Genomic DNA, 23522 nt, shown 5'->3' on the forward strand with positions numbered 1-23522 from the left:
GGTAGGGCCGGGGGATCTGGGCGAGGGGCCTGAGTCTTGCACAATCAGGTCTCCCCGGAGGGCGCCCCCTGGGGACCGCTGGGGTGCGCTGCAAGTGCGTGTGCCCTGTTTGGTGTTGGTCTTATTGGAGCGCGCCTCCAAAATGTGCCACTTTCGCTTGTTGATTATGTTGAGCGGAGGGCGATCAAGACCCAGCCATGGGGTGGGGAGGACTCCCACCTCTCCCTCATGGCATTCAGGGAAGGCCCTGGCCGGGGAGGTCAGTCCTTTGTAGCTTTCTCCTGTGCACCAAAGGGTCCTGGGTTCAACTTCGGGTTCCATATCCCCCGGGGCCCTTGTTATGGGTTGGCTCAACGAGATAGACCACTGACTCAGAATTTAAATTTAAGAGCCTTTTATTAAGCTGGCCAGCTGACCACAGCGCCTATCTCCCCCTCTGGGAGATTCGGAGCATGTGGCAGAGATCAAGGGTGCAGTATGATCCTTTATAGCACAACAGTGTTACCTTAGAAGTTCATGGAAAGTTCATAAGCACAAAGGGGGGGTAAACAGAGTCACACCTGGCTGGAGCGTATCATAACACATTGTTTTTCTAAGACAATCTAGCAATTTTTCTTCTATGGTTCCTAACCCTGACACAATCCTCCATACGTCAGTCCCTCCTCCCAGCACATTCTGTAACATTCTGTAACCCTTCCATGCCGCAGTCCCTCACCCTAGCACATTCCCTACTGGCCTTATGCCCAAATCAAATCTTTGATTCAGTGCCCTCCTCTACAATATGAAATTGAGGAGGCATTTGGCAATGTAGGGGTCGAGCCACCGGGGAAGAGTTCGGCATTTGATGGTGAAGAATTGGCTCGGCCGCTGACATAGAGTCTTAGTTCCCATGTCTTTCTCCTTCCCATTGGTCAGTTCACCAGGTGAGAGGCATGAGGAGGACGGGGTTACAATTTCCAGTGCCTCTTTCCTGCGACTTTGATGTCGGTTGGAGTGCTCAGCACCACCTGGTAGGGTCCATCCCATCTAGGTTCCAGGCTGCTAGGGTCGTGGCACTGCACCCAGACGAGATCACCCAGGGAGAAAGCAGGCTGTGTTGGATTGGATCTCAGCACGTCCTCCTCTCGTATGGCTTTCATCACCCGTTGTGCTGACGTGGCGCTGCTCTGCAAAGCCTGTAAGGACTTAAGCAAATTTCGGGTAGACAGCCGGGCAATTTCTTCCTCCCTTAGGCGGGGAAGAAGAGGTGGCGGCCTGCCAAACATAATTTCAAAAGGGGTGAGTCCTTTTATATACGGAATACACCTAGCTCTGAGGAGGGCAAAAGGAAGGAGACTTATCCAGTTTTCGCCAGTCTCTAATTTTAATTTAGTTAATGTTTTCTTTAAGGTCCGATTCATCCTCTCTACCTGTCCAGAACTCTGTGGTCTATAAACACAGTGCAATTTCCAAGTAACTCTCAGGGCCTTAACTATGGATTGTAACTTTGGCGATAAACGCCGGGCCATCGTCGGACCCCATATATAGTGGTAGGCTAAACCGGGGGACAATTTTAGTGAGGAGTTTTCTAACTACTACCTATGCTGTCTCTGCCTTGGTTGGGTATGCCTCAGGCCAGCCAGAGAAGGTATTAATGAAAACCAGCAATTATTTATACCCTCCTTGTCCTCCTGGTATCTTGGTGAAGTCCACTTCCCAGTGTCCTCCAGGGTTCTGACCTCAGAATCGCTGTCCCGGCGCAGCCACAACAGGGGGCCCTTGGTTTACCCGGGCACACACTTGGCACCTACTAGCCAACTCTTGAGATAGTTCTGGGATGTAAAATTCTCTTCCCAGTAGTTCTGATAGCTTCGTTCTCCCCAAGTGGGTGCTCTGGTGGGTCTGGGAAGCGATGGTCCACCCCAGGGCTTCTGGCACTATAGGCCTCCCGTCTGGCAGAATTAGCCATCCAGCCTCTCCTTCCCGGGCCCTTAGCTTCTCAGCTAGCCTCTGCTCCTCCGGCAGATGAGTAGGCTTCTCTGGGAGCCTTCCTGCTGGCAGGGCTACGAGAACTTCTAGGGGCCCTACTGGTCTTTTAGCCACTTCCTTGGCCTCCTGTAAGGGCAGTGTGAGGAGATATATCCTTGCAGTCCCTGCGTAGGTCTGGCAGGACGAGTGCCGGGGCACTCACCAGGGCTTCTTACATCTCCCCTGGCTCCTCCTCATGTCACTACTGCCGCCCCCGCATACCGGGTACCTTCCTCTACGACCGTGTAGAGGGTCTCATCCGGATTCTGCAGGGGCTGGTCCACAAGGTCCTCACGGAGGGAAGTGAGGGTAGTCAGTGTCTCCTCGCAGTCATGCAAAGGGGCCTCTGCCTTCTCATCAGGGAGGAGTGTGGCCGGGTTCAAGGCAGCTGTTTTCAGGAACCTAAATTGTTTACTTTTTTTCCCTTTCCTCATCAGAGTGCCTGAGTGAGTGCTATGAGTTCCACAAGGAAGTCCACCTTTGACCCCCCATTGTCAGGGTCATTCTGGGCTCCTGGGGGCTAGCTGAGCCCCGACAACCCCAATCCACCTCCTCCATCAGCATGGGAAGGAGTCGGTTCCCCCGCATGTTCAGGGCACTCCCTTTTCCAATGTCCTTCCTTTCTGCAAAATGCACATTGATTTTTCCCAAGCCTGGGTTGGACTCCTTTTCTTCCGCGAGGCTTTTCTTTGCCCTTGTTGTCTCTCCAGCCCCTTGGGCCTCCCTCCTCGCTCAGGGCCAGGAGGACCTTGGCCATCCGGGTGTTTAAATCTGCCATCGGGTCCTCCCGATTGTCAAAAACCTTCTGGGCCACCTCAACCAACTTAGAGATTGATTTCCCCTCAAAGCCTTCTAACTTCTGTCATTTTTTCCTAATATTTGGGGTCGACTGGGAAACAAATGCAACATTGACAGCCCTCCGACTTTCCGGGGCATCAGGGTTAGGCCCCTGGACTGTCTCTGTCACCTTACAGAGGTTTGTGGGTCTCCAAGCAGCAGCTCGGATGCCCCCTAATAGAGTCTGGCGATACTGATCGAGAGCCTCCTTTCCCCTGTCACTATTGGGGTTCCAGTTGGGTTGCCTGGAGGGAAACACAGCCCTTAATCTGTACTAAAGGAGCTTTATTTCCTTACAGGGTCTTACATGTCACAGGACCTCACAGGGTCTGTAATTCCTGTAACAGAGGGCTAGTATTCACCACTTTATTAACCCCCTCTGTTCTAGGCAGGCCTTCCCCAGTTTCCTACAGTTGAGGTTTTGTGCCACCCCTGACATGGGCATGGCCGCACAGGCCTGTAAGACAGTATACAGGTTGCTAACTGTCAACTGTCTCTCAATAGAGACCAAAATTTAATGGGTATTTTTCTTTGCCTGCCGGGAGCCGGTCCATCCTTGCTGTTTCAAGGGACCTGGCATATATGGCATACTTTTCTTAATATGTTTGCTCACCTTCTTGGCGCTGTGTTTTAACCAAGGTCACCTCTCCGAGAAAGGTTGAATCCCCAGGTAGGGATTTTCCCCTGAAGTTAGGGAGGGAATAAAACCCCTCAACTAAGTGCCAGGCGGGTAGTTAATCACTACAAACAATCATGCTTAAGCTACATAATCTTTACTCCCTGGAATGGAGATAAGAAACGCCCTAACCTTTGTAATAGAAATTGACAGGATTAAAATCAACTGGTATAAATACGGATGTAACAAGACAATAAACAGCAGAGCCTCTCTGGAGATCGAGACCAGAACTTGGCTGGAGATCCTGGCTAGGCTGCTGATCAACTGAAGGCTGTCTCCGTGTCATTCCTTCTTCGCCGACTCCGTCTACACCTTTGGGGACCCCTGGACCTGCTGGGGCTGGACCCCAGCAGTAGGCGTAACATGTTCTTAAAAAATTAGGGTTGGCACGCAGAAGAATTTTGAGTCAGATATTTTGCTGGTTTTGGCACGCACTCACAAAAAGTTTGCCCACCCCTGTCCTAGGCCTATAGCTTCCTTAGTGAAAGGCCAATCTTTCCCATAAGCAGTCCTGCCCATTGTTCTTATGCATCTAGAATCAGATACCTTTGACAAGTCCGGGTCAATTTCTTTTCCAAACCCCTTGGAGGCATAACCACATTGGCACCAGTAATGCTGATGCCCATATACCATCTCTACTTACTGGAAATGTTAACTACCCTGTACTCACTAATGTAAAGGAAGTGGGTGCTTCTCCATTTTGCTTCCTGGTAGTCGACCTCTTCCACGCGTTGTCCCAGCTCCTTGCTGGGCGGTAAGTGTGCCCTGTGTGTCTCCACCTGGAGAGGATTCTGGAAGCCTCCCCCCGGTGTCCCCTGGACTCCCTCTGTACGGCCTTTTCCTGTGCTGATTTGCTTTGTGTCCCTTTGCCATAATAGATCGGAGCCCTCCATCCTCGTAGCCCAGTGGATCCACAGGCTTGGGGCTCCTGACACGTGGCCCTTCACAGAAAAAAATCTGCTGAGTCCATTCTGCATGAACATAAGCACTACACTGTCACACCTAAGAAAATAAACAATTATTCTGCAGTATAATCGAACACCTAGTCTATATGCAAACTTTCCTAATTGACAAATGACATAGAGCTTTTTCTTTGAACCAGTATCCAATCAAGATTTGTATGTGCAAATATGTGAAGGAGTACATTCCCTCCTTTATACAGGCGTTCATTCCTTCATCCATGACTTTAAGTCTGTGAAGATATCAGGACGGTTGTCTTGCGAACTGTCCCAGACTAGGGTTGTGATTGTCTTCCTGTGCACCCTGCTCAGCCATCCTATGTCCTGACAGCTGGGGTGCAGCCCTGAAGGCTGGATGAGGGTCAGGTTTGACTGCCCACAGGTGCGGCTGCTGCGTGGGAGGCTCCCCCCCTTCCCCTCGCCCACAGTGGCGGGCCATTTGGGGCGGGGACTGATAGCTTGGACCACCTTTCTTTAGTCCTTGTGCCATTTTCTGATGACTTTCGCCCTGAATCAAAGACTCACTGGGGGCTGCACAGAGTTTTCTCCAATCCTTCCATTCCTTCTATCTGTGCTCGCTGGCTTTCTTTGCTAAAGAACCTCTGTCATCAACCAGGTTAAACTACCGCCCCCCTAAAGGCGGGCACAGGTTTAGTGACCTTTTAACTACAACTGTCTAGAGCTGTCATTGCGGTGTCCGGCCACTACGGGGCGATGGCGTGCGGCCGGGGTGGAGGCCCTCCCAGGCGCCGGTCGTCAGAGAGCGCGCCCGGGCCAGGCCGGCGCGGTCCTGTGACGTCACACCGCGCGACCCGGCGAAGCGCTGCGGCGCGGTTGCTGGTACCTGGGTCTCTTAGAGGCGATCGCCATGGTTTCGCGGGTGCAGCTCTCCCCTGAGATCCAGCTGGCACAGCGCCTGGCGGGGAACGAGCAGGTGACCCGGGACCGGGCGGTGAGGAAGCTCCGGAAATACATCGTCGCCAGGACTCAGCGGCCTGCAGGTTGGCGCGTGGCCTGCGGGGCCGCCTGGGGGACTTGGCCTGCCGGGTCGGGGCGCGGCGTGGCCCTGCGGGAATGGAGGGGGGGTTGCGGGGGGGGGGTGAGTGGGGCGGGGGCCATCCTGGCTGGGTGGCCTCCGAACCACGTGGTCCGGCGCGCCTGCGGGGGTATTTCCACTGCCCCTCCCCGCGGCTTTGGTCACTTGTCAGTAATGGTCCTTGTGTAATTGTTGGGTTGTCATTTGAGTTTCACTGTAGCGTACGCACCGCGAGAGCAGAGAACATGCTTGTTAACTGGTCTGTGTAATCGTGGTTCTCAAAGTGTGGCACCCCGGGGGCAACGGCAGCATCACCGGACGTTTGTTGGAAAGGCAGTTTCTTGGTCTCTTCCCAGCCTTGATGGATCAGAAACTGGCCGTAGGGTCCGCGATCCGTGTGTTACAAGCCCCCAAGTGATCCTAACACTGGTGCTCAGGTCTGAGAACCACTGCTCACTGAACACAGTGCCAGACACAGGAACTCAGTCACTATTTTGAGGGATTTTATGTGTCTTCGTCCTGTACTGGCCCGATGACTTAACCTTTTCTTTTGAAATTTGGAGTGTAATGCAGAAAAGTGCACCAACCCCAAGTGTGATGCTGGATGAATTATCCCCCGAAGATAGCCAGCCACCATCCAACTCAGGACATAGTGACTCACTCAGTTTTGAATCTCCAAAAACGTACAGTGCCTGCTACTTGGAGATGCTCAGTTTTTATTGAAAGGATGAAATGGCAGTTGCCTGGGGGAGTCCCTGCGGGCCCAGGCCCACAGGGTTCTGGGTTAGGAGGATGTCTTGGGAAGAGGGGGAAGGTCCCTTTGTTCCTGGTACTAAAAGGCTGGGGTCCACTTAGTCTGAGTGTTGCTGTTTTGATGCAGGTGGTTTCACTCATGACGAGCTGCTGAAGGTGTGGAAAGGACTGTTTTATTGCATGTGGATGCAGGACAAGCCGCTCCTCCAGGTGAGCTTATGGGACGCTAGAAGGAGCTGGAGCAGCAGTGTGTCAGTAGGAGGCCAGATGGGCGTGTGGTTGACTCCGGGCGAAGTTTACAGCTTTTTTTCATTTTTCCTTTTGCTTTATTTATTTATTTACTAGAGGCCCAGTGCAGGAATTTGTGCACAAGTGGGGTCCCTCAGCCTGGCTGGTGATCAGGGCCTTCTCTCCCAGTCCAGATCAGGCCAGCGAGCGGGTGGGGGACGGTTGGCCAGCCCAGGGAAGTTGGCTTTGGGAGTGCACTGACCACCCCACCTGGTGGTTAGTGTGCATCATAGCTACTGGACAATCATCCCCACATAAGAGTCACTTAGGCTTTTCTATATATAGATTTATTAATAGAAGGAAGGTGAGGGCCTTTGTTCAGAGAGGTCTTATATTTGTTGAGTTGAGCACCATAGCCACACAGGTGCTCATCAGTGCAGGTCAGCACCCGGGTGAAGCCTGGGTTTTCTGTCTGGTGTTTGTGAGAGGTCACCAACAGCCCTAAATGATGGAAACCAAGGGAGAGGGTCTAAGTCCTCTGAGACACAGATTTCTCCTGCAGCCTTTTTAACTTGTCTTTCCTTAAAATGAAAACTATTTTTAGAGCAGTTTTAATTTACAGAAAACCTGAGAGGAAGGTACAGGAGTTTCCCATTTTCTCCTGCCCCCCTCACATGCACAGCTGCCTTTGTTATCAGCATCGCCCACCAGATGGTACATTTGTTATAATCAATGAACTAACACTTGACACATCATCGTTATCCTCAGTCCATAATTCACCTGAGGGCTCACCCCTGGTGTATGGTCTGTGGTTAGGACAAATGTATAATGACATGTATTCATCACAATGGTGTCTTACAGAGTAGTTTCATTGCCCTAAAATGCTAGCCTTTGTAAAACAGTGTTTATTAGAATATGAACTGCTTACTCTTCTTCAGGAACCCTGGGGGGGGGGGGGGGGCAGTACTGAAAGTGCAGAATCCTGCACTGTATTCCATGCCTCTAAACTAGAGTCTCAGGGAAGGCTCTGGAATTACCCATTTGCCAAGTGCACGGAGTGCTGCTGGCCAGTGACACAGGCAGGCAGTGAGTAAGTTGCAGGGGTCTGGTTGGCTCCCTCTTTGTGCTGGTCAGGTGGATGCATGTCCTGCGGTGCTCAGCTCTGGCCTGCCTTCTCTTACTCTCTCCTTCGATGGCCAACCTCTGTGCTCAGGGCTCAGCCGGATCATGAGGGCAGTGACTGCCCTGTTGCAAGGTTCTGCTGGCCCCAGCTGTAGAGGGAAGCCCTTCGCAGCAGGGATGCAGCTTGCAGGCCTCACACACACTGGGCTGCAGCAGCCAGTGAAGCCTGTCTCATGCCGGGTGGACCGCTGAGTGTGTTGCTTGTTGTGAGGCCGCCTTTCTTCAGGGGCTGAAGGAGTTTTTTACTGTTTCCTGCACAGGAGGAACTAGGAAGGACCATCTCCCAGCTGGTCCATGCTTTTCAAACCACAGAGGCACGTGAGTATCCTTACCCCTTGGGAAGGCCTGAACCACCGAGTCAGTAGCTTCCACACACAGAAGCCTGGGTTCTAAGATCTAGAGCAAGAGAGAAGTCCCCATGGTAGCTGGTGTCTGCTGGTGCTTATGTGTGAGACACTTCAACTCGTATTAAGTCTTTTACCTAAAATACACTCAGCTCAAAAGTCTAAAGGGCTAATACCCTACATTTTAAAATGAAAGTTGCAAGCTGGTGTGGTGCTACCAAGCTGCTGGACTGACTCAGGTCTGATGGTTGTGTAGTTCCTCAGTGAGCTTTTTCTCTTCTGACCACGATCAGCAGTTCTCAACACTTCCGCTTGCCCATGTGGTCACTGGGGGTCTTTAGAGCCTTGATGACCAGACCCTGCTGTCCTTAAGTGGGGTTCTGAGGGCGGGGCCTAGGTGCCGGGAGCCGGTTCATCCTTGCTGTTTCAAGGGACCTGGCATATATGACATACTGTTCTTAATATGTTTGCTCACCTTCTTGGCACTATGTGTTTTAACCAAGGTCACCTCTCTGAGAAAGGTTGTTTCCCCAGGTAGGGATTTTCCCCTGAAGTTAGGGAGGGAATAAAACCCCTTAACTAAGTGCCAGGAGGGTAATTAATCACTTTAACTACAAACAATCATGCTTAAGCTACATAATCTTTACTCCCTGGAATGGAGATAAGAAACGCCCTAACCTTTGGAATAGAGATTGATAGGATTGGAATCAACTGGTATAAATACAGATGTAACAAGACAACAGGACACAGAACCTAGACACAGAACCTAGACACAGAACCTACACAGAACCTAGAGACAGAAGAACTTCGCTGGAGAGAACATGGCAAAAGATCCTGGACAGAAACTGGCCACACAACCTAGAGACAGAACCTAGCGAGAGAACATGGCAAAAGATCTTGGACAGAGCATGGCTACAGAACCTGGCTGGAGAACCTAGCGAGAGAACATGGACACAGAACCTGGCTGGAGATCCTAGCCAGAACTTCGCTGGAGATCCTGACCAGAACTTGGCTAGAGATCCTGGCTAGGCTGCTGATCAACTGAATGCTGTCTCTGTGTCATTCCTTCTTCGCCGACTCCGTCCACACCTTTGGGGACCCCTGGACCTGCTGGGGTTGGACCCCAGCACCTAGGCACCAGCATTGTGTCTCCCTCCGCTGCCCTAAAGGGGGCCAGGGCCGGGGAGCATCACTGGCATAGGCACTAGGACCATTGCTAGTGGTTTCGTTCAGACTTAAATAGGCAAAGGATCAAAATATGCTGTGGGGGGGGGAGGGGAGGGGCCAGGCGTGCACAGAAATCACAGAAACTCCTTTCTCAACTTGGCGGAGTCTCACTGCATTGGAGTCGTTAGTGGAGGAGAATATCTACCTTCTATACTTTTACCTCCTCAGAACCTGCAGAAGCGTCTGTTCAGCGAAACACAAAGTATGGAGTGTTCACCTAGTGACACTGGAAGGAGTCAGTAAACGCAGGCCCCTCCACTGCTGAACCATTTGACCGGCTCTTTGCTGCTGGGGAAGCCTTAACGGGAGAAAAGAGATGCCCTTTGTGTCCTGATGTCAGGGTGTGGGCAGGGCTGGTTTCTCCGGAGGCCTCTTTCTTCGGCATGAAGATGCTGTCTTCTCCCTGTGTCCTCACGTGATTGCCCCTCTGTGTCTGTGTCCTGATCGCATCTTGTAAGGACACAGTCTGATTGCATGAAGTCCCACACAGTGACCTCATTGTATCTTAACTACCTCTTTAAAGACCATATCTATAATAATACAAGTGTAATATGCTAATTAGACCAGATGCCCCGAGCAAGCCAGGGCTGCCAGGGAAGCCCAGGTCCCAGGTGCCTGCCATCGGCCAGAGAGAAGCCCAGGTCCCGGGTGCCAAAGAGAATCCGGTGCCAGCAGCCAGGGGAAGGAAGACCTACTCTTGCACGAATTTTATGCACTGGGCCTTTAGTATTCAAATAAAGTCCTGTTTCTAGGTATGGGGTTAGAGCTTCAACACAGGTGTCTGAAGGGTACAGGCCAGCCCCTAGCACTCTGGCGTAGCCATTATCAGCAGGGTTTTGCATTTGATTGGTTAGTACGGCTAGTGGGCAAGTGGCGAGGTCCTGCAAAGGGTCAGGCAGAGCCTCAGCCCAGCCACAGGGAGGCCGAGGATCTGGGGAGGAAGTGGCCTGAGCAGCCTTCTTTCTTGCTGGTGGCTTTGCGTGCTCTTTGCACCTGTTCTTCGGAGAATGTGGCTGCCACTCAGAGTTGTGGGTGAGCTCTGCTTTTCTTTTCTTTTTGTTTTTGTTTTTAATATATTTTATTGATTTTTTACAGAGAGGAAGGGAGAGGGATAGAAAACCAGAAACATCGATGAAAGAGAAACATCGATCAGCTGCCTCCTGCACACCCCCTACTGGGGATGTGCCCGCAACCAAGGTACATGCCCTTGACTGGAATCGAACCTGGGACCTTCCAGTCCGCAGGCCGACGCTCTATCCACTGAGCCAAACCAGTTACGGCTCTGCTTTTCTTTCTGAGGTTCCTCACAGCTCCATTTGTAAGCCAGATTCACAGCTCAGCAAACTCAGACTGAGAATGGCAGAGGCTGGTTGCACACAACGCCCTGACCAGGTGTCTTCATATTCTGTCACTTCACTTCCCAGAGTGGCTTCCATGTTCCTCCTTGATTCTCTTGTGGCCTGTTTTCCTCCCCAGAGCACCTGTTCCTTCAGACCTTCTGGCAGACCATGAGTCGCGAGTGGACAGGCATAGACAGACTGCGCCTGGATAAGTTCTACATGGTGAGGAAGCAGCGCGCGCCGCTCGGCCGGTCCCCTGCGGTGCCAGAGTGGCGGGGGGAGCAGGTGTGAGCACCCAGAGAGTCGGGGAGGGAGGGCTGGGGGTGCAGCATGGAGTGGTCTGGCCTTTGAGCCTCCCACCCCAACAGGGCAGAGCTAAAGGCTTCTGGTCAGTGCGGCCACCCTGACCACTGACCCATACGCCTGGTGGTCGCTCAGGAGCCTAGGTCTTGTTCGGGGCGCACATGCCTAGGATTTTGCAGCACTTGACCAGTCTCTGAAGGTTGGCAAGTAGGCACAGAATTCAGTCCTTGAAACACCGTACAGGCTTTCAGTTCAGAGGAGGAGGGTCACAGCTGCCCTTCGGAGGGTTGTGGGGAAGCTGTGAATGCCGGCGGAGCCGTGAATGCCAGCAGAGCTGTGGGGCTCGTGCCCTCAGTGGAGGCCCTTGGGAGCCTGGGTGCCAGCACTTGAAGTTGGCTTCTTCCAGCCGGGGGCAGCGATACAGTTGTTGTGTGCAGGATCCCTTTTTCCCCTCCTGTGAATTTAGGTTACTGATTTGCCTTTAGAAATAGCTCGCCACCCCCCTCCCATGTTGAACTATAGTGTTGTTACTAAGTGGTGTTCACTGGGACTTGGGACAGTCCCCAGATGAGGGGACAGTGTTGCTGTCTGAGAGCGGGTGACCCACTGGGCACAGTGTACAGGGCAGTGGCCGAGCCTCACTGAGGACGCGTCCCCTCAGGGCAGCAGGTCACGTGTGATTCTGTCACTCAGATCAGCTCTGATTGGCTCAGGGTCATGTGGACGCCGCATGGCAGACACTGAAGTGTGAGCCCGGCAGAGAGGTGAGGAGGCAAAGAGGATGGACACGAAGGCAACGGGCGGAGGAGCAGGGCGGGGCCAGGCTTTGCACTTTTACAAAATACAGGTTTATCAGGCGGAGGAGCTCTGTGATCAGCACACGCGGCCTGAGGTGCAGTCTCTTTGCTAGGATGGATTCGGTTGATTGTTGAGGCCCATTTCCCAGGTCCCCTTGTGACCATGTCTAGCAGCACAGCCCCCTTTTGATGGCACTGCAGGTAGGGAATGAGGTAGGACAGGTCTCCACTGTCCTGGGGACAGGCGTCCTGGTGCTGGGAGTGCTCTGTACTGTCCTCTCACCTCTGACCACGACTGCACCCTCTGCGGGATGTGGGGTCAGTATGCGGGAGGCAGGAACACTGGGCCAGAAATGCTGTGAGCAATGCACTGGGGAACGGGGTTGTGGGGCAGGCATTGGGGCTCGATTTAAATGATGAGGTTTAAGGGGAGAGTTTACTGCATGGAGATCAGAAAGACAGTAAACCTTTTGCTCTGTTGGGGGAGATGTTCTCAGTTGTCGGACCCAGTTTTCACAGGGCCTCTGCCGCCTCTGGGCACCTGCGCTTCATTCCCGTTCTCACTCCTGAAGCAGGGCCCATCCCCCTCCGCTGTTGTTCGTGGTGCCTCAGTTGCTGCCCAGGTCTCCTCTAGGAGCCTGACACCTGGTGCGCTTGGGAAGTTGGGGCATCTCAGCCCTGGGCAGCAACACCTCCCCCGGGCTCTGAGGGCTTGGTGTTCTGTCCACCTACAGCTCCGGGGCCTGCTGTGTGTTTGGGACTCGCCGACGACCACGGGCAGAGGGGCTGTCTGGGGAAGTCTGGGTTGCGCTACCACTAACGGGGCCTCCTTGTGTGCCACAGCTCATGCGGATGGTCCTGAAGGAGTCCTTGACGGCCCTGAAAATGCGGGGATGGGAGGAAAGGTCAGTACTCACAGCACGTCCTGCGTCTGCTGCTGGCGGGCCAGTCCCGATTCCTGCCCCTGGGGGATTGGGTTCACGGGTGCTTTTAATTATTTGCCGTAAAGGAGACGTCAGCCTTCACATTAGAGAGTGATGCGATGGCACTTACGGTGAAGGTGTTTTTAAAATTATAGTTTGCGTGTGTTCATGTAAATGTTTGTTTTCAACCTTGATGGTAAGTTGTGAATTAGAATTGAGTTCTCACGTAAAAAATATTGTGTGTTTGTGTTTAGCTCTTTTGTCAATGACCATTGTACGGGTTCTGGAAATACTTAATTTGTCCAGACGTCTCCCTTTGCCAGTAGCGCTGTGGAGGGGTAGTCTGTGTCCTCTAACCTGCAAGGGGCCTCCATGCCTGCGGACACGGGCAGAGCTGCTCTGCTGCAGTGGGCGGCCTGGGCTCTGCTGGGGCTCAGCTCTTCCCAGCCCCTCCTGGGACCAGGCAGGGCGGGTCCCGCCGCCTGGCCTGGAGCTGTGTGTCCAGCTGATGGGGAGCTGGTTTCTAACCTCGGGGGTGGGGGGGAAACAGAGCCATCACGCAAAGTGGGTTTCTGAATGTTCACATTAAAATCTTTTAAAATTAATGTAAAATTTGGTTTCTTTATAATTGTTTTCTAATTTTGAGAGTGATACATGTTCAGTATAAGGAACTCGGAATTTAGAAGGATTAAAAAGCGATTTTAACTCCAACAGACACTTTTTAAGATGCTGCATTGTTTTGTGCACATGGTACAGAAGTGGCATTCACACATGACATTTGCAGACTGCTTTTTATTTTACGGAGGATGCACCAGAAACATCCTGCACAATTTTAGGGCGGGGGTGGGGGAAGACAGGAGGAAAGGGGCTTAGAAACAATGTATTTTGAATTGATTTATAATTAAAAAGTGTACATTAAAGGAGTTAATTTCAAGTAGGTGGATACTAAAACCAGTCCCCAGATGTTAGAATAGCTACTGAACCAGCGCCTTCAGCTTACAGCCCCAGCTATGCTAGGACTTTTTACCTTTGGAAAGCAGCTAGCAAAACCTTGGCCCTGCCCACTTATTCCTCATGTGAAAAAAGGTCAGTAGGAGTTGGACTATAGTTAGCTGATATTTTTTTGTTAGCGTCCTTGTGGGTGACTTTACGTTGGGGTAGGAGTCCTTTGGTTTTGAGTGGTGTCATCCCTAAGCCCCCATGGGGACCTTGAGGCCTGGGGTCTCACTCATTTCAGGACCTTGGGCTGTGGGTCCCCCGAAGTAGCTAGTGACCGAAGCGGAATCCAGTGTTAGAGGGACGGTTGACTTCAGTTAACTTCTTATTGGTTTGTTATTACGGAGGTGGTTTAGTCCTCACTGTCACTAGTGGTTCAGTGCAGGGGTCACGCTGAAGCACTTGGCCTCCCGTTGCCTGGGTGACCAGTGCTGGTGTGACCTCTACCCTTCCCTGTCCTGACACAGTGTCTGTGCCCAGTTTGTTTTGGGTAAGTGTTCGTTAGCCTGATCAGCAGCCCTGGGAGGAGGCCTCCTACACCTGCTCTGGCTTCGACTCCTTTTTCCCACGTTTCCTTCCCCAACTGGTGAATCCCTCCTGTTGCCACACAACCAGGTCATCCGGGCAGCCCCTTAAAGAATGCCCATTTCCAGCTCAGGTGTAGAGATCTGTGTGTCATCAGGTGCCCCGGATTTCAGACGCCTGTAGACCCTGAAGATGGGTCTCCGAGCTCTCTGACCTGGGAGCCCAGGCCTCTGTGGTCAGTGAAACCAACGTGCCAGGGAGCGGTCTGTCGTGACCTTACGGGCCCTGTACTTGGTGAAGCAGCACCTGGGAGCAAGCTCATCCCCGTCTGTGGCCTCCATCTCCTTCCTTGGCGTTTGCTGTGTCCTGCTGTGCCTTCCTGAGCAGTTCCCAGCGAGGACAGCAGGGAGGGGTGCGAGACAGCAGGTGGTGCTCGCCTCCTGTCGCCCCAAGCCTCTCCCTGCACTCGGGACAGGGAGGGCCTGTGAGTGCTCACACATCTTGCACTTTGTAGCTGAGTTCAGTCAGGCCACATGTTGTGATGCTGGGAAGGTCACACGAATCGGTGATTGACAGGGTCCTTTGTCCTGGAGGACCGCGTGGGGCTGCAGGTTGGCGTGCTGGAGGGCCGGGTGTCTGCGTGACAGAGGGAGAGAACGCCATGCCCGGTGCCTGTCCCGGCTGCTGCTGTATGTGCTCCTTTCTTTCTTCAGACAGACTGAGCAGCTGTTGGAGCTGCTGACGACGGAGATCCTGCTCCCCGATAGCCAGGCCCCCAACGGGGTGAAGAGTCACTTCATCGAGATCTTCCTGGAGGAGCTGGCCAAAGTGGGCGCCAGCGAGGTGAGGGGGCGGGGGCGGTGGGCTGGGCAGGGTGGGCAGCTGAGCTGGGTGTTGGTGAACGAGGCTCTGAGGCAGCTTCCGCTTCACTTCCCCTGCAGCTGACGGCAGACCAGAACCTCAAGTTCATCGAGCCCTTCTGCAGAATCGCTGCCCAGACTAAGGAGTAAGTGGCAGGGGCTCCCTCCTGCTGGTTCTTCTTTCGCACTGAGTTCTTCTGGGTGCTGTCTGGGGATTGCTGTTCCCTTTGGGGAAGAGGGTACGCGTTGTGTCCACATGACAAATTCACCAGAGGGGCTGGTGGCCGGCAGTTTGGGGAGAGATGGTCACAGGAGTCAGCAGGTCATTTCCTTGCGGGTCCCGCCTAATGCCTGCCTTTGTGCCTGCCTCCCGTTCAGCTCCCTGGTTCTACATAACATCAACCGAGGCATCTTTGAAACGATTGTGGAACAGGCCCCGCTCGCCATTGAAGACCTAATGAATGAAATGGAGGAGGAGGAGGAGGAGGAGGAGGGGGAGATGTCAGAGGATGATGGGCAGGAACAGGGCGTGGCGTCCAAGAAGCCACCTGAAGGTGAGGCTTACTGTGTATTCAGTATGACATGTCTGTCCCCTCTGTGCCACCTGCCCTGGGCCTGTCTGGTCTCCTTGTTTCTGCCTTTGCCCCCAAAGTCTGTTCTTGGCCCGATGGCCAACGTGTCCTTGAAAAACAGGCACCATGTCACTCACTCCCCTGGCCCTCGCTCCATGTGCGCCATCCTGACTCCCCGGCCCTCTCTCTGTCACTGGTCTCCACCCTCTGTCACTCCAGGGGCCTCCCCTCACCACCCTGCTTGAAGCGAAGCCTCCCAGCCCTCGCCTGCCTCCCTTGCTGTCTCACTTTCTGGCATAACCCGCTTCTAGTTACATAAATCACTGTTGATTGTCCCGGCCCATCTTTCCCACTGATGTCGACTCCACCAGGACAGGGAGCTCTGTTGATCATGGATGTAGTAGCCTGTGCCAGGATTTGGTCCTTTTTAAGGCCGAATGGTGTTCCATTGTGTGCATGGACCACATGTTGCTTATCCAGTCATCTGTAGATGGACACTGATTCCTTCCAGGTTTTATCTGTTGTGTGAACATGGGCGTACAGTGTAGCTTTTTTTTTTTCTAATGAAGTTGAATGTTTTGTTACTAAAGTTTATTTTTGATATTTTAATTGTAGCCTCGTCTAAAAATCACAGGGTGCTGGGAAAAGATGCACATTGTGTTTATCTGCAAGCATTAGAAAGTTAGGGGTATTTTCTTCCAATAGTATTGCTGTAGTTTCTTTTTTCATGGTATTACTAAAAGTTGCTATTAAAAATCTATCTACCATTAACTTAAGACAACTATGTCAATTGAAGTTGTTTCATGCTACTTTATTTAGCGGGCTTTCCATTTTCACTCCTCAGTAGATGTATACATTTCTCATATGCTTCTTCGCTCATTAGTTCTCTAGTTCTGAAGGCTTACTCAGTGTTATCTTGATCACCCAACCATCTTCATAACAAGATTTGTTGACAAGTCCTGGATTTTCTGCAAGAGCTTCTTTTTTTTTTTTTTTTTTTTTAATATATTTTATTGACTTTTTACAGAGAGGAAGAAGGGAGAGAGATAGAGAGTCAGAAACATCGATGACAGAGAAACATCGATCAGCTGCCTCCTGCACATCTCCCACTGGGGATATGCCCGCAACCCAGGCACATGCCCTTGACCGGAATCGAACCTGGGACCTTTCAGTCTGCAGGCCGACGCTCTATCCACTGAGCCAAACCGGTTTCGGCTGCAAGAGCTTCTTTAATTTCAGTTATTTCTGATGGAGGAGAATAGAGGTCACTAGCAGCTTTCACATTTCCCAGATTACCACACTCATCTTTTTATTTTCTTTATTTTTAAAATAAAGTATTGATTTGGGGGGGGGGGGGCGGCGAAAGGGAGTGAGAGAAACATGGATTTGTTGTTTCACTTATGCGTACATTCATTGGTTGATTCTTGTATGTGTCCTGACTGGGGATCAAACCCTCCACCTTATCGGGATGATGCTCTAACCAACTGAGCTCCCGGCCAGGAACAAACTCATTTGCTTGTTCAGTTTTGTCCTGACTTCAGGCAGACTGCAGTAAACAACATTTCCCAAAGCTTCACGTACAAAATGGCTGTTTCCCATTGTGTCCGTACCCTTTTCTGTCGTTATCCATTCGCGTTTCTCTGAATTCACCCACCAGCATCAGATTGGGGTGGGGCCTACAGTGTGTTTCCTTCAGACCCTGCTTTCAATTATTTTGGATTTACACCCAAAAGTGGGATCACTGGATCATATGCTAATTCTACTTTTAATTTTTTGAGAAACCACTGTACTTTTTCCACAGTTGCTGCACCATTTTACATTCCCACCAACAGTGCACACGGGTTCACATTTCTCCACATCCTCGCCAACACTTGTCATTTTCTGGGGTTTTTTTGATAGCTGTCCTCATGGGTGTGAGGTGTATCTGGTTGTGGTTTGAGTTGCATTTCCCTAATGATTAGTGATGTTGAGCATCGTTTTATGTGCTAGTTGGCCATTTGTATGTCTTTGGAGAAGAGTCTATTCAAGTCCTTTATCCACTCTTCACTGGATTGCTTTGTTGAATTTTAAGAGTCCTCTATATATTCAGGATACTAGCCCCTTACCAGATGTGTGACTTGGAGATAGCTTCTCCCATTCTGAGTTGTTTTTACTCTATCGATAGTCCTTTTGATGCACAACATTTAAAAATTTTCATTAAGTCCATTTTGTCTGTATTTTCTCTTGTTGCCTGTGCCTTTTGTGTAACATCCAAGACTCAATGCCACGTCAAATGCTGTGAAGCTTTTGTCCTGTTTTTTTCTAGGAGTTTTGTTAGTTTGGGTTTATATGCAGGTCGTGGGTCATTAGAGCTAATTTTTGTATGTGGTGTTAGGGAAGACCCGGCTCCCTCTTTCGCTTGTGATGGCCAACTTTCTGGCACCATTCCCTGAAGAGACTGTCCTTTCCCGCTGACGGGTCCTGGCGCCCTTGTGGAAGGTCATTTGATCATAAATTGGGGGTTAACATCTCCCTCCCCTTGGCTTTCTTGTTAGTCAGCACCCCCCCCCCCTTTCTGCCCCCAGCATGTTCTCTGGCATCCTGCGTCTCACCTGTCCCTCCCTTTCTCTCTCACTCTAAGCACCTGAGTGGCCCTGGCCCAGGCAGACCCAGGAGTCTCCTGACAGGCCTGCCCCTGCCCACCTGTGCCTGCTCGCTGTCCTCATCTGCCACACACACCTGCCCTCATGGCCACCTGTGGTCCAGCAGTGTTCTCTGTAGGCAGTGACGTGAAAGCCCCAAATGACTGAAACATCGTCTCCACAGGCCCGCCCGTGGCTGGACCAGCTGCCCTTCTCCCTCGCGTCCAGAGCTCTGGCACCACATGCACCTAAGACGCCACTCATAATTCCCTCTTAATTTCCCTCCTCGAGGACCGGTCAGGCCTTCACGTCCTCTGGGGCGTCTCCCTTATTTCCAGGCTGCGGTGGCCCCACTTCCCTCAGCGTGAGGCTGTCGGGGTCCCCCCATCTCGTGCTGTGGGCTCCCACAGCCCACACCTTGCACTCTGGGCGCTGGCAGTGAGGGCTGGTTCCCAGTTGCTTGAGTTGATGCAGCTCTTTCATCCTAGGCTCCTGTGGGGCTCACCCGGGCCTGGGTGAGGAGCAGGGCGAGGACGATGAGGACAGCACGGGCGCCGTCCTTCAGGTGGGTGGCCTGGGCTCATGGGCTGAGCTCAGCCTCTCTCCTCGGCTTTATAGCCGACTCTGGGAGCTGGCAGAGCTGGAGGGGAGGAGGCGTCAGGGACGGGGAGGGCAGCCACTGGCTGAGACTTGGGGGACCCTGCGTCTTCCAGACCACGAGTCCTTGAAAACGGGGTTGGGGGCCGGGCACCTGGAGACGGGGTTCAGAGGCTTCACCGTTCTCAGCTGCCCAGCCCCAGGACTGCCCACCGCCTCCTGGGGCGCTGGGGCCACTGAGGACCTATGATTCCAGGCGCATTGGGAACGTGGAATACTTACAACTTTTCAGTATTGATTACTTGAGAAATTAGTCAGATTTTAGATATCTTGATTTAAATAAAATTTATCAAAATTAATTTTCCTTGTTTTCATGTGGCTACCAGAGGATTTAAATTTAGAGAGAGGCTTCCCTCTTTTTTTGGGGGGCACTGTCCTGGAGTGAGCTGTACACAGTCACCTTTGCTGAGGGGACAGCAGGTGTGTCCTGTGGGCCAGGTGCTTCTCTCTACTTGCTCACTTCTGGCAGCACCTGGCAGTGACCGACTCTGTCCCATGGTGTCTCTTTGTGAATCAGTTTGACTACGAGGCTGTTGCTAACAAGCTGTTTGAAATGGCCAGTCACCAGAGTACCCCTTCTCAGAACAGGAAGCGTCTGTACAAAGTGATCCGCAAGTAAGTGTTTCTGTTCTTCCCGCTGCCCTGGGGTTGCCCCTTCCCTCTCCGGCGGCCTCAGCTAGCGGGCAAGGGGGCAGGACTCCTCTTCAGAGTGCAGGTAGCGAGGGGCCTCCCCGAGGGCCACCGAGCTGCCCGCACAGGAGGCAGGAGGCTGGAGGTTGTGGGGTGCCTTCTCTGTTCCGCCTCCTTCCTCCTCCGGGAGCCACAGCCGTGGGGAGTGACTGTCTCTCGTTCTTGCAGGTTGCAGGACCTCGCTGAAGGTGAGCACTGAGACCAGCCCCGGGGAGAAGGCATCTGTCCCCTTCTCTCAGGAGAGCGTGGGAGCTCGTAGGTTCACCCTCGCTGCATGAATAGTCTGCAGAGAGGGGGCTGGGGTTCTGCAGCTCCTCTTAGGTCAGTGCTGGGCCTGGGGCAGCGTGGGGCCCAGGAACTTGCATTTCTCGTAAGTTCCCAGCATGCTAAGGCTGCTGGTCTGCAGCAGACCTCTCCATGTCCTGATGTGTGGCTGATGGAACTGGTACGGTTTATTCTGCAGACAGTTGTCTGGAAGGTTTATGATTGGAGATGTAGCATTTTCCCCGCCAGCATTTCATTATAAAAATATTTACACGCATAGCAGAGTTGAAAGGATTTTTTTTTTTTTTTTGAGTTGAAAGTATTTTATCCTGAAGGCCTGCATATCCACCACCTGGATTCTGTTATCATCATTTCGCTGTCCTTGTCCTATCACGAATCTGCCCACTGAGCCCTCCCTCCCTCACCCTTAAATACCTCATGCCTGGTATGATTAAAGTCCAGTGTTTCTTAGGTGAGCTTTACATCCAGTGAAAGCATGGAGACTGTGCACCTGTGGGCTTTGACTGGTGCAGAGCCTTTCATCCAGCTGGGGAACGCCATTGCCCAGGAGGCTCTCCCGAGCCCCTCCCGGCATAAGCGTTTTAAAGAAGTAGGCCTGGCACCCTACGTGCTCCGAGAACGGGCTCTTCCCGTGGTGCCGACTAGAGTTTCGGGCCTAGAGTTTCGGGCCGGCTGAGCTGTGGTGGGCGTGGCGCAGGGCCCCCTGGCACAAGCTTGGGGAGGGGCTGCTTGCTGGGCCATATGGAGCAGACTGAACAGGCCTGCCCTCAGCCCTGACCTCTGTCTGCCTTGGTCCTCAGGCCTCTTCCCTGAGGAGGACGTCCCGGAAGAAGCCTACAGGGGACTGCAAGGAGGGAGGAAGGGGAGGAATGCCAAGAAGCGTTTGCCCACCTCCCAGCCGCAGAACGAGACAGGTAGGACTAGTGCCCGCGGACGGTGGCGGCCTGCCCACCTGTTGTAATGGGAGCACCCTGCCATGTCTCCTGGGTGAGGCCTCCAGGCATGACGCCTCCTGCCTGCCCTGGCTGCCCCAGCACCATGAGTGCCCTGGACCAGATGCCCTGCAGCAGCAGGCTGCCCGGCCCGTGCGGCCGGGACTCGGCTTGTCTGGCTTCCGGGCCACTTGCCATCGGCCCCGCTCTCCTTGTCTGCAGTTTCAGTCTGTGCTGCTGCTTCCTGGTCCTTCATCTTTGAGCTGTGTGCATCTGTGGGTTCTGACCCATCCACTCCTCATCCTCAGTGTCCGCCCGAGGCCAGTTCGCCTCACCGCTCTCCTTGATTCTAGAGGCTTTCCTTCCCCTGCCTCCTCCCTCCTCCTCAGCTGTCCACACAATTGTGGTGAGAATGCGACAGCCTCTCAAGGACCACTCTGCTATTGTCACCCAGGCCCCGCGCCCACTGCAGACCAGCAGGCATGGGGCTGCCTGCTGCAGTGAAATGGGCTGTGGCCATTTGAAGCGTCTCCATTCACCACTGCTCTGGCCAGGGCCCCGCCGTTCATATGTTTCACATCTGGGCCTTGCGGCAGGCACAGGGCCCACTCCAGCACCTACTCCAGCGGCCCCCAAATGCCATTTCATGGCTCTGGTGCACCAGGCTGATTCCCTGCTCCCGGCCCTGCTTCTGAGCCTGTCCCTTCTGACCAGCGTCACCGCCAGCCCCAGTGCACTGAGCCTGGGCCCGCCCGCCCCCTCTGTCATGTCTTTGCCTTGATCCTGTGCTCACTGCTCTTTCTGAGGCTGCCTCTCTGGTATCAGGAGCCAGCATGTCCGCACTTGTGCGGGGCCCCGGCTGCTGGTGCATGTCTGCTCCTGAGGCTGTCGGTGCTTCTGTGCCAGGTGCTCTCGTGTCCTCTCTGCCCTGGGCTGGCACCTTCGGTCAGCACTGAAGTGAGGTAGCCCAGGCCTTCACGCACCTCATTATGTGGCCTTGCTGTTTCAGGGAGAAATGAACAGGAGGACCCACGTGCAGACCTGAGTTCCAGATTAGAGAGAAAGAGGCGGCGTCAGGGCCCAGGGGCTGACCCCACTGCGCCCCAGGAACAGCCCGGGGGCCGTGGTGGGAGAGGTGTGCGCAAGAGGCGGCGGCAGCCTCAGGCAGGGGCCAGAGCAAAGGTGCCTGGGTGCCAGGAGCCAGACGTGAAAAAGAAGTGGACACGGAAGAGCAAGAAATGACGTGGCCAGGCCCAGCCCTGGCAGGACAGCACTGTCTCCGCCACTCCTCCCGGTCTGCGCGGTGTTGAATGAGCGAACAGGACAGGTGGGCCATGCTCCCAAGACTCGGGACATGGTCTGAAGTTCAGCACTAACTGAGGTTGGCTCTCACTCAGCCATGCCCCAGAGAGCGCTGCTGCTGTGCTGACCCCGGTCAGGCAGGACCTGCAAACAACCCTCCCTGGCAGGGCAGGGGACTAGCCATGCAGTGGGCGGCCGTAAATAAAATGCTACACATTCTTAGAAATGGGAGTCCTGCCCTGTGTGCTCACGCTGGAAAGTTTCTGGTGGGGTGAAATGACAGGTGCCGGCTCTTGAATAGTGTTTATATTTTACTAGAGGCCCAGTGCACAGATTCGTGAACCGGTGGGGTCCCTCAGCGTATCCTGTGGTGGATCGGGGGGATCGGGCCGAAACCGGCAGTCCAATGCCGCCTGCCACTCCTGCCTGCGCTCCTGCTCATCTTGGCCCCGCTAGGCCTGCCACCGCCATTGCTCGGTAGGCTTGCTGCTGCTCTGCTGAGGTCTCCGGGCTGCAGCAGCCAGCCGTGAGCCCTGCGTCTGGCATCCATTGGTCAGTTGAGTGGCGCTCCCACTGTGGGAGTGCAATGACCACCAGGGGCAGCTCCCGCGTTGAGTGTCTGTCCCCTGGTAGTCAGTGCGCATCACAGCGACCGGTCATTCGGTTGTTTGGTCACTTAGGCTTTTATATATATAGATACCCATGTTTGTGGGTAAGACGGTTTATACATTTCTCAGAATCTGCAAGAGGATGCCAAGTGCTGGCAGTGGGTTTCTGGACACGCTGTTACTCTCCACGTTATAGACTTGTGTTTGGTGCTTGGGGTTGATGTGCCTGAGGCAGGAAGAGCAGTTCCTCTGCCCACCTTCGTCTCTGACTCTGAGGTAGAACCTGATCAGGCAGCCAGTGGGCAGACCTGCCTGTTCCCCATACTCACTTCCCTCCCTCCCTCTCTCCCTCCCTCCCTTTCCTTCCTTCCTTCCTTCCTTCCTTCCTTCCTTCCTTCCTTCCTTCCTTCCTTTCATTCTTTTCCTTCTTTCCTTCCTTCTTTCCTTCATTTTTTAATTTTTTTTATTTTTATTGATTTGAGAGAGGGGAAGGTAGAGGGAGAGAGAAACATCGATGAGAAAGAACCATCAATCACCTGCCTCCTGCACACCCCCTACTGGGGATTGAGTCCACAACCCAGGCATGTGCCCTGACCCGGAATCTAGCTGATAACCTCTGGGTGCGCGGGACAACATTCAACCAACAGACACACTGGCCAGAGCCGCTCCCCATACTTCCCTTCAGCGCCTTCAGATTGTCCCAGAGGGCCATCCAGGAGGTCTGAGCGGCTGTGTTTGCTGGACCCTGACCAGAGTACCGTGAGGGGAACGTACCGGGATGGTTTGTGCTTTGACAAGCCCTGGCTCCTGAATACCAATTAGAGGGGAAATAAGGATGTGAAGTAGTGCTGCGTGGCTCCCG

At 53.3% G+C, this 23522-nt stretch overlaps 1 protein-coding gene across 8 annotated transcripts in view; it reads left to right on the top strand.

Moving 5' to 3' along the window:
- The window catches only part of RRP1 (ribosomal RNA processing 1), a 64585-nt gene extending 42302 nt beyond the window's left edge, over positions 1 to 22283 (top strand). For 4 of the 8 annotated variants that reach the window (XM_059686634.1, XM_059686635.1, XM_059686639.1 and 1 more), the window contains exons 4-13: positions 10726 to 10811; positions 12533 to 12594; positions 14847 to 14976; positions 15075 to 15139; positions 15372 to 15547; positions 18675 to 18751; positions 19361 to 19458; positions 19702 to 19721; positions 20619 to 20732; positions 21760 to 22283. In XM_059686634.1, coding sequence (XP_059542617.1) covers positions 10726 to 10811; positions 12533 to 12594; positions 14847 to 14976; positions 15075 to 15139; positions 15372 to 15547; positions 18675 to 18751; positions 19361 to 19458; positions 19702 to 19721; positions 20619 to 20732; positions 21760 to 21992 — 1061 coding nt within the window. In that variant the 3' untranslated portion in view covers positions 21993 to 22283. Of the gene's footprint in view, positions 1 to 5268; positions 5481 to 6395; positions 6479 to 7938; positions 7997 to 10725; positions 10812 to 12532; positions 12595 to 14846; positions 14977 to 15074; positions 15140 to 15371; positions 15548 to 18674; positions 18752 to 19360; positions 19459 to 19701; positions 19722 to 20618; positions 20733 to 20972; positions 21113 to 21759 lie in introns of those variants that run through there. The other 4 variants (XM_059686636.1, XM_059686632.1, XM_059686637.1 and 1 more) reach the window with 4 other exon arrangements.
- The last annotated feature ends 1239 nt before the right edge of the window (positions 22284 to 23522 follow it).

Source organism: Myotis daubentonii, chromosome 3 (genome assembly GCF_963259705.1).
Source record: "Myotis daubentonii chromosome 3, mMyoDau2.1, whole genome shotgun sequence".
In the NCBI taxonomy this organism is placed as follows: Eukaryota; Metazoa; Chordata; class Mammalia; order Chiroptera; family Vespertilionidae; genus Myotis; species Myotis daubentonii.